The sequence below is a fragment of the Numida meleagris genome, chromosome Z (assembly GCF_002078875.1).
Source record: "Numida meleagris isolate 19003 breed g44 Domestic line chromosome Z, NumMel1.0, whole genome shotgun sequence".
NCBI lineage: Eukaryota > Metazoa > Chordata > Aves > Galliformes > Numididae > Numida > Numida meleagris.
This window is the reverse complement of record NC_034438.1, coordinates 34,360,065-34,370,276: the sequence shown is the minus strand read 5'-3', so window position 1 is coordinate 34,370,276 and position 10,212 is coordinate 34,360,065. Positions and strand designations below refer to the sequence as shown.

The 10,212-nt window shown below is 41.0% G+C and overlaps 1 protein-coding gene and 1 long non-coding RNA gene across 7 annotated transcripts in view; one reads left to right on the top strand and one right to left on the bottom strand.

Moving 5' to 3' along the window:
* Positions 1,719-5,286, bottom strand: LOC110389911. The gene is made up of 4 exons (XR_002433443.1): positions 5,103-5,286; positions 4,447-4,581; positions 3,560-3,742; positions 1,719-2,784 (listed from the first exon to the last, which is right to left on the bottom strand). It is a non-coding gene; the product is annotated as an uncharacterized LOC110389911 (long non-coding RNA).
* SLC24A2 (solute carrier family 24 member 2) overlaps positions 5,348-10,212 on the top strand; it is a 105,266-nt gene continuing 100,401 nt past the window's right edge. For 2 of the 6 annotated variants that reach the window (XM_021380977.1, XM_021380975.1), the window contains exons 1-2: positions 5,348-5,655; positions 7,165-8,240. In XM_021380977.1, the coding sequence (XP_021236652.1) occupies positions 7,305-8,240 (936 nt within the window). In that variant the 5' untranslated portion in view covers positions 5,348-5,655; positions 7,165-7,304. The remainder of the gene's footprint in view (positions 5,656-7,164; positions 8,241-10,212) is intronic. The other 4 variants (XM_021380979.1, XM_021380980.1, XM_021380976.1 and 1 more) reach the window with 3 other exon arrangements.

The following is a 10,212-nucleotide window of genomic DNA, read 5'->3' as shown; positions in this document are numbered from 1 at the left end:
TTTTATCTTTAATTCTGTATTTTTTCACACCAGCTACATGCATAGTGGGTTAGTCAGTTGATTATTTCATAAATGCTCACCATTTCACATCTCACTATTCAAGGACAATTTTTACCTTAGAGTTATTTCCCTGAAATGTTCCACAAGGTTAGAGTTTACTTGAAAACCAGATTACTGCAGAGATGCAGATAAATAGCTTGTAACTCATCAAGCGCAAGAAATAGGAGAAGGTTGAACATATGGACAGAAGAAAAGAAAGAAAAGGGTAATTACAGCATGATGGCATAGCAGAAAAGATAGTTTAATTTGTGAGAATGGTATGGCCAGTGGGAGATGTTTGCCTCCAGCTCTGCCTTGATTATGGTCTAGGCAAAAATAGATTGTGTAAGTAATCAGTTATAGCTTGTATCAAGCTTGACCTTGCCCTGGTTTCAGCTGGGACAGAGTTGATTCTCTTCATAGTGCGTGGTACAATGCTATGTTTTGGCTTTAGGAGAATAACAATATTGATAACACATGAATGTCTAAGTTGTTGCTGAGCAGAGCTGCACAGAGCCAAGGGCATTTCAGTTTTTCAGCTTCTTGGACTGAGGAGGCACAAGGAGCTGGGAGGGGACAGAACAAGGACAGCAGACCCAACTGACCAAAAGAATGTTCTGTACCATACAACGTCATTCTGAACAGTAAAACTGGAGGGAGTTGGTCTGGGATGGAGGTGCTGCTCTGGCAGTGGCTGGGTGTAGGTCAGTGGGTGATAAGCAGTTTTGTAAATACATAATATAATAATTATTATTTTTCCTTTCCTTTTTTGTCTTAGTAAATACTTTTCATCTCAACCCACAAGTTCCACTTTGTTTTCTTCCCAATTTTCTCCCCCCTCCTACTGGGAAAGGGGAGACTGAGGCACTCCTATGTGTTTCAAAACACAGGGAGCAGGAGATTTCAAGTTGAGGCTCCAAGCAGCAAGATACATGAAACTGCTGGGAAACTGGCAAGGATGTTGGAGTTCATCCACCAAACCAGCAAGCATTTCTAAGGCTGCCTGAATTGCCAGCTCTCAGGAGCCTTTTCTCATAAACAAGCCTGGCAGGCGACAGGTTATAATGAAATAAGCATTCCCTTTGACTTCACGGCTCCTCGCGGAGGTTAAATAATGGCACTAACATACATGGAATATCATAGGAGCAAATTAGCATGTCTGGAAGAGAAAGGCATCTGAAGGAGAAAGTCATATTGCCTCATTCCCCACTCACTGGCAATTTCTATTAACGTTTAAGTAAAAACAATCACATGGATATTATATATCTAGAAAAGTGGATTTCAAGAAAGACGCAGTATATTTTCTGTCATGTCACTAGATGTTATGCTGTGGTGGTTCTGCTCTGATATGGCTGTCTCAGGCCAAGGAGTTGGACTTGATGACCCTTTTACAGATCCCTTTCAACTCAGAATATGCTGTGATTCTACCAAGGCTGCCCTTTGTGGAGACTACCATACTCGTTTATGATTGCCTAGTCATTATTTTGAATGTTATATATGAAAAACACTTTATTTAGTTTCCTGAAAATATGGCAGAAAAAAGCCTTTGTCCTTTGGAAGTATTTCTACATTTCTTTCATTGTGATCATTAGCACTAACTCTGAATCAAAAATTTAGCCTCCTTACTGAAGGTCGTTACAGTGCTCATTGTTAACTAAGCAGAACACAGACAAAACCACTAGATTTCTCATGCTGTATATTAAAAACCAAAAAGAACAAAAAGCCGAAAGTAATCCAAAACTTCCCAAAGATATCTTTTTGTAACAAAATATAAATTTGCATTACAAATGATCATATCTTACACAGTAATCATATCAGGAGTGTTTCAAAAAGCAAGTGCTAACAAGGGGAATTTAACCCATATAAGTTACAAAGCTTTGAGATCATATTTAAAACCATGCTTACAGTTAGGTAAATTACACCTTCTACGTCTTCTACAACTAAAGGCCTAAGTGTGGTCAGACAGTGGTGTGACAGCAATTTGCAGCAGTTACCTAGTGATACTGGTCTACACATCCCCTTTGTTCTCTAGCGCGAGTCTACCACTGTGTAGAAGTTCAATTTTATTTCCTGATGTATGGAGTGAAAATAAGAAATGCTTCTAATTTCAGGCATTTGTGAAATTTCCTCATCACTGAGAATTTACGGTAGTTTCTGAATGCAAAGTTTTAATAGCCTCTTTATTAATTGCTACTGGAAACAGTTGTTGAGGTGATTAATTTAAATAAGGCTGTTTAATTTTTCACAATATAGTCATCAAAAGTATACTACTTGGGTTATACACACAGTTTCTGCCCCTCAGGCACTGTGTTCTGTATACATGTTTGCTTATTACTGTTATTACTATACAAGTAAATGGTGTGATATACTTCAGTGATGAAGACCGTATCAGTGTTTTAATTTACCTCTATACTGTCACCTCTGTCACCCTCTTCTTCCACCCATTATACATTGCAAAACATGAGGGGAAAAAAAAGAAAAAGATATTTCAAATGTCACCTGTTCACAGATGCAATTAGCATTTAAAAGCTTAAAATCAATTTTCATTCAAATATGCCGCTTCCGTAGCCATGGTAACCACCTCATCAGCTTTATCTTCCAGCTTTAGAAGGTACTGCTGTGATACTTGGAGATGCTGTCATTCAGGATTTTTCATTTGGCTCTCTCTTCCTTTCCTTTCCTGCACAAAAGACACATCTGTGCTTGCTCATACCAAGTCTAGGATGTAAAACAGCAAGAGAAATACTGCAAAAGAATAAAGAAGAACACTTTACTGTTTCAGAGAGTACATCCGACATAGTAAATTAAAAATGATTTATGTGTCCTGCTTATATAAAAATGAACGAATGAACACCTAGTCATATGCACAAACGCATAGGTGCAGAATGCATTTAGCTAGTAGATGTCTTTTCTCTTCGGAGAAACACAGAGCCAGGTGTAGGCCAAAGACAGGCTCACTCAACTATCCAATTATCCTGCATTTAGCTAGGATATGCCCTGGCATTTAATTTTGAGAGAATAATATAGAATCTACTTTACTGTTAGTTATTTCCTAACACTAATTTAACAGAGCTTTTTTTTTTTGTTTCTGTCATCTTTATTATGCAACACATAGGCGAGAACAGGTCAGGTTAAGGCAGAGATATCTATCTTGGTACCGTATCATTTTTGTTGTCGTGGCTTTTATTTTCCTTGGCCTGCAATACACATTTGTTACTGGGAGCAAAACTGCCACAAATACAGAAAAAAATATGGATACTGCAATTCAAGTCTTTGCATTATAATATATATAATGTTATTACAGAGGATCTTCTCTCGCTGTGGTCATTCACAAGACTCAGCTGCTTTCACTTGTATTTCAGAAGCTGATGGATATTGGGATGCTACACACACACATCCCAGCCTGCCTCTGGCCATCTGCAAAGCTGCAAGAACATCTGGACATCTTTTTCAAGGCCATTTTTCACACACTGCATGCCCACAATGCACCAACCACAAGAACTCACACAAGCACACTTACCTCTAACCCCTGCCATTGCTCAGTAGCAGCACAGTTGGATATTTGAGAGGCTGCTCCTCCACCTGTGCTTTGCGTATGTGGATACAGACCACAAACCTGCATTTTGATAAATTCTTCTGTATGTCGTGGCTCTAGGTGGATGGTCAAAGCAGTTTCCATGTACGTTTTTATATTGTTCTGCACCTGAAAAATGTGGACAATTGTGGACAATAAAGAGGCATCTTCCATTAGCTGTTGGACACTAAAATGAGAACCTCCCAGTGCGAAATGCAACTAAACCACCTGTGCCAACTCTGTCTTCTTTGGGTGCTTAAAAGACATTGCCCTTGGTGGAAAATTCTGAAATTCTGGAAATACTTTGTGAACGTTTTGTATCTCTTGCATGTCCACGAAGTCCCTGAGCATAAGTTTTTGCCATCTCCTAACTCTCTGGAACTTAAGGGTTTCTAGTCATTGCCGAGGCAACTGAAAAGGCCTAGGCATTGAAAATTGCAGGCATGAAGATGGAAATAGATGATATGCTTCAGACCTACTTGGACATCCAATATCTTTCCTACAATACCCCAATAATAGCGGTGAAGACATTTGTTGCTTTTTTTCCCCCCCACTTAATCAAAATACTTTCATCCTTGTATTCCTCATCAATACAGTTATGTTGTTCTCTATCTGGTGAAATCAGAGTTCAGAAATGAAGGCAGCAGAGGCTGGAAACATCAAAGTTATTCTCTAGCCCAAAGTGGCCAAGAGTACTATCTGCTCGCTGCTTGCAGTAGACTTCTTCAGGACAGAATAATGTTAGTGAGCTGCGACCAAGCATATCCTAGATCACAGCTACAAGGCTGTACTGCCCACCCCCATTCAACCAGGCTGCATCTGCGTGCTCTCACCTGATCTCTGCACTTTTCAGGTATTTCTGCATGAAGGTCTTTCCCAGCTCCCCTCGCTCAGTGAACATCTTCCTGTGGGGCTGGCCTGCCTACATCAGGTTACCTCAGTGTACCCACAGATTGCTGTACAGCTTTCTGTAACAAAGGCATAAAGTAGGGACCACAAGTGTTATTTATTTTAGCAGAGCAGCGCCTGTATGCCCTAGTGGATCTGCAGCACTCAGCACATGGAGTCAGCTGTGATGCTGAGGCACTGCAGCAGTTCTACTGCATTTGAATCTTCAGTTTATTGCCCAACAAACCACAATTTACTGGGGATATACCTGTACTGAAGGATGAAGGAAGGGAAAGCTCTGGATCTGAACTTCCCCTGTTTTCTAGGGAGCACAGTTCATTGTTCTCTGTGCCAACTTTGAAACACAGTTTAAAAACACGTACATTTCTAAGTAAATTACTGATGATTCATAACTACTGGTGGACATGTCTCCTTCCTTAAAGTCAGAACCAAAATGCAACGTTCTTTTCTTTCATTTTCTGATTTCCCTTCAGTAAACATTTGGAATAAAAGACACGCTGATGAGAAGTCATTTCTTTTTTAAAATTGCCCCTCTCCTCGAAGCTCATCGTTGCCTTCGGAGGTAGTGAATGGTACTTACCTTCGTGAACCGGCAACCCAAGACGCAGGGAAACGCGCAGCCCCGGCCGCCGCTCCCTTACCGCTACCCGCACTCCCGTACCCGCCGTGGGTGCGGCGGGGCTGCCAGATCCCCCGGCGGCCCTGGGCGGGAGCAGGCCGCCTCTTGCCCCGCCTGTGCGGGGCGGTGCGGACCCGCGGCCGCCGCCCGCCGCAATCAGCACGGCGAGGGGCAGTCGCGGCGGCCGCGGGTGCCCGAGCCCCAGCGGAAGCCTGAGCCGAGCAGAGCACCTGCGGGTGACCGACGCCGGGCTCGGGCGGGCGGGGCTTGGGCTGCGGCGGAGCGGGGCTGCCTTCCCCGGGCGGGTCTGCCCGCCCCCGTGGGTGGTACCCAGCTGCTGCGGGGCGCCCTGTGCCCCAAGCAGCAGCGCGCAGACGGGCGGGTCAGTGCCTCAGCGGCTGCGGCACGGACCGACCGGCTGGACCGGCTCGCTAGGAGGAGAGGAGAAAAGTTTGAGCGGTGCGGTCCGGAGCGGAGCAGCGCGGGGCGAACTTGGGCTGAGTTCGGCGCGGCGGTGCGGCATCTCCGCGGGGCGCGGGGATGGAGCGGGACGCGGGCAGCGGCTGGCGGGGTGATGGGGCCAGGCTGGGCATGGGGCAGCTGGGTCGGGGGTCGGCCCTCCGGCACGAGTGGCGCACGATGCGATGCGATGATGCCGTTCCGCTGCCTTCGCTGTTTGATGTTTGTGTGGCAGGCTGGTGAGCGTAACTCTCAGGTGGAAAATAGAATATATCCACCGTGGTGCTTTCTTTTGCGGATGGAGAGTGTTTCTATGACATCTTAGCGCGGGTGCTGTTTGTAAAATCAGAAAAAAGCTGCAGGAACTTAGGAACTTTTATGTCGGAATCTCTGTGTTGCAGTTCTAACTCTCACTTTGAGAATACAAAGTCAGCATTTTGTATATTCTTCAATATTCAGCTTTTACGGTGAACGCCTTGAGTATGTGGCACAACACAGTGGTTTTACACTGTAATCAGAAGTTAACGATAGTCAATTTTGTATTTCGTGCTGTAGAAAATGCAATTTGCTATGCATAATGTGTATGTAACTAATTTCTACATTATATTCTTCGAATTAGGTAATCACAGTACCTGTTACATAATATCTTCTTTTTTCTTTCCTGTATCAAAAATGTTGTCTTTCCACTATCCTCCACTCTGACATACATGAATAGTCCTTCTCCTATTCTCAAAGTTTCAGCATCAACTCTGGCACAAACTTAGACTGTTTTGTTTAGCAGAATCTGTACGATGGGCGCTCTTAAAAAATGCATGCCAAAAAGTGTTCAGCTTCCTATTTTGATAGCTGAATGCGTGAGATTAATCAAAAGAAAATCAGAGGTGAATGAAACTCTTGCGTTATCTAGTCTGAACTAATGTCCTAGGTCTGGTCAGAAGTAAGCTGAATTCTTTGTGTGAACTTGAGTTGATTTTGCAGAAGAGTTAAAGAAGCTGTGTGTATCTCAGATCTTCATTTTGATCCCATTCCAACAATTTGGTGTGTTACCTACACATTAATGACTTGCTCTATGCGCGTGTAACATTTCAATTAATACTACTTCAGCTGCATAGAAGCCTGATGAGATGCTTGTTACACATTGATTGCTTTTTCATACATTACTGCCTCTGCGTTTGGGGAATTGGGCATTATGTGATCATGGAAGAAAGTAATTACTGAAGGTGATAACCTTTGGTGTAGCAATTAAAATAGTGGTTTCTTCATTTTTGTGCATCTAGAGACAGTTCTTCCTTTCCACTAGATTTTTTTTTTTTTTTTTTTGTCATCAACTGAGTCCTAACACTGAGCAGTGGCATAAAATGATCTGAGCACTGACAGACTTTTATCCTCAGGGTTAATTCTGAAACAAACACACTGTTGCTGTGTCTGAGGGGATGAGGCAGGGTGCTATGTTACAGTCAGTAATATTCTGCTTTAAATTCTAAATTTAACCAAGTCTATAAAAGCTTTTTTTCATGTATTTTTTTTTTTACTAATGTTAATAATACCTGTTTGCCCTTTTTAGTACGAATGAAGAAAATACTTCCTATGAAGAATAGAAGTACTTGGTGGAAGAACCCTTAAAGCACCTTTACCTTCAAAGCTGGAGAAAAGTATGAAGGAACAATCCATCTGACTCCCTCAGTGTCCCACACAGGACTCACAATGGCTCTTTGCAAAAAAACTGTTGGTAGTGTATTGGAAGAGTGGTGTTTGAAGGAACCACTGTTTGGTTGCAAACGGCACCAGAATGTTAGGAAAAAACTGAGACTGATAAGGATAATAGGGCTTCTTGTCAGTGTAGTGGCCATTAGTACTTTCTCTCTTTCAATTAGTGCCTTTTTCAAGATGGAAACACATGGCAAGGTGTTGGCCAGCAGCCTAGATAGCCAAAAGCTGGTGCATGGGCACCAAAGAACTCTGTTGGATTTCATGGAACAGAATGAAGGCAGCACTCCAGGTTCACCTACTTCTATGAAACATGAAGCTGAACATGACAATGCAACAGAAGAGCATTCCAAGGGAGAGTACCCAGAGGACCTTTTCTCTCTTGAAGAAAGAAGAAAGGGTGCAGTGATACTCCATGTAACTGGAATGATTTACATGTTCATAGCCTTAGCCATAGTCTGTGATGAGTTCTTTGTTCCTTCCTTGACTGTCATCACTGAAAAGCTGAGCATATCTGATGATGTGGCAGGGGCAACGTTCATGGCTGCTGGTGGCTCGGCCCCAGAACTCTTCACTTCTTTAATAGGAGTGTTTATATCCCACAGCAATGTCGGCATTGGAACAATAGTGGGATCTGCTGTGTTTAATATCCTCTTCGTGATTGGAATGTGTGCTTTATTTTCTAGAGAAATCTTGAATCTTACTTGGTGGCCACTCTTTCGAGATGTGTCCTTTTACATCATTGACTTGATCTTGCTAATCATCTTTTTTCTGGATAACTTAATCATGTGGTGGGAAAGCTTAACGCTCCTGACAGCATACTTTTGCTATGTGACTTTCATGAAGTTCAATGTTCAAGTAGAAGAATGGGTGAAAAAAATTTTAAACAGGAACAAGGTTGAGAAGGCTACTACAGGAGATGCTGAAGGAAAGGTTGGTCAATTTTTAATGATCATAAGTGTAATACTGCTGTTATCAGTGCCGAGTCCTTCTTTATTGTAAAGGACTTGAGTACAGTACAGTAATATAAAAGGTTCTATGTTTTGCTGAAAGACCTTTTTGTTTAATCAGACAAATAGGATTGAAAATACAAAACATGAAGCTGCTTTCTAGTAAATCAATAGCTTTTAGCTCCAGAATGATCCAAATTGCACAGAGAGCAAGACAAAATGCCAGTGGAATGACATAAACCTTTGTTCAGCATTTTGCAACATTGATGAGGTCTGAGATAGAATAGTTTTTGTTTTCCCTAAGCTTTTCGGTTCAGCAGTAACAATAGCTGTGGGGAATCTCATGACAAAATTTGGCTTTTTAAAGGCTGTTAATGCACTTCCTTCTTCAAAAAAAGCAATTGCACTGAGCAATATATAATATTTTTATAGATGTTTTTCATTTACTGACATTCATATCGTATATCAACATCCTGTTGTAATTAGTGACATCATATGAAAAAATTTCTCTGGAAAAACAGTGATCACACTGGCAAAACCCAGAGGTCCTCTGTTTAATTGGGATGGTTTTCCTCTCACAGTGTTTCAACTAAGCAAGCTAATTCTTGTCTTCAGACTTTGACATAAGTTTAAAAAAAAAAAAAAGAAAAAAGGAGGTTTTTGTGCAGTAGTGATCAGTGAATGTTCAGAAATTATCATCATCTCTTAAAAAGATCTCTTCTTAAAGCAGGCTTTATTTAAAGGACTCTTGAAGTGGAACCCCTACGTACTTATGTAGACACTATCTTAACTGAATGCTTGATAATGAAATCAAACTGTCTAGTTTTATTTGACAGTATAATTATTCATCAGATAAGTTTTTATTATCCAGTAATTACTCAGAGTATCGGGGAGCACTTCACTCATTTCTTTCTTTTCACAATGGCATATTAGTGCTTTTGAAGAGACACAACTCCATAAAAGTGTACAGGCATATAAACAGAATGACAGAAAGGCTGCATTCCTATAAAGAGAGAGGCTACCTGCCTGTGACTTACAGAATGCTGATGATTCTGCATGTATGCTCAACTTTGAAGAGAGGTACTGATATTTGAGCAGAACAAACAGGTGCTATCAGTTCTAGGACTGAAACCACAGAAAAATCCACCAAAACATAAAAACATAACATTCTGTCTTAAAAAAAGATATATATATATATATATATATATATATATATATATATATATATATATTCTAACCAAATTTAACACATGTACACTTTCTGGTAATTTCATCTTTTCCTCTTTGTTCCAATTCTTTTTGAAAATCAGCATGCTCATCTTTATCTTTCTCAAAATGCATAATTGGAATTTTAAAAGAAAATGAAGAGTGAACACCAACAGTTTGCTCTAATGAATGAAGTGCTTCTTTAACTGCATTAGTTGGGTTCCAGAAAAATGCATTCTTTCACAGTATGTTTTAAGTACTTCCACAGTCCGTGCTAGATGTGAGCAATAACAGGAAGAGAATATGTAGTATGAAGCAACTGTAAACAATTAAACCACCACCATCTATCCAGAAACTAGCTTTGCAGCACATGCGAATATATAATTGGTCTGAAACTAAAGTCAGAATGCAAATCAATTGCATTGGACTCTCTCTGCTTCAGGGTTGAGTGGAATAGCTACATAGAAGAGCATGGTAAGTGCTCAGTTATTTTCAGATGGATGGAAAACTAGATCCACACTAAACACTGAATAAATGCTTTAAGTACTCTGACTTTTAAAGAAAAGTCAAGTTCATTCAATTCTGAAGCACTCTCATGGTTTGAGGTATTCTCTGCTTTTTCTTAAAGTGTATTTGTATTACAGCTGCAGAAAAAATTAGGTGGGAATGAAAAATTAAAGAACCATACTCCTTCTGCCTATCCACTATCGATTCTGCTGTTGCTAAACTGGCAAGTGGTCAGCTAAAAA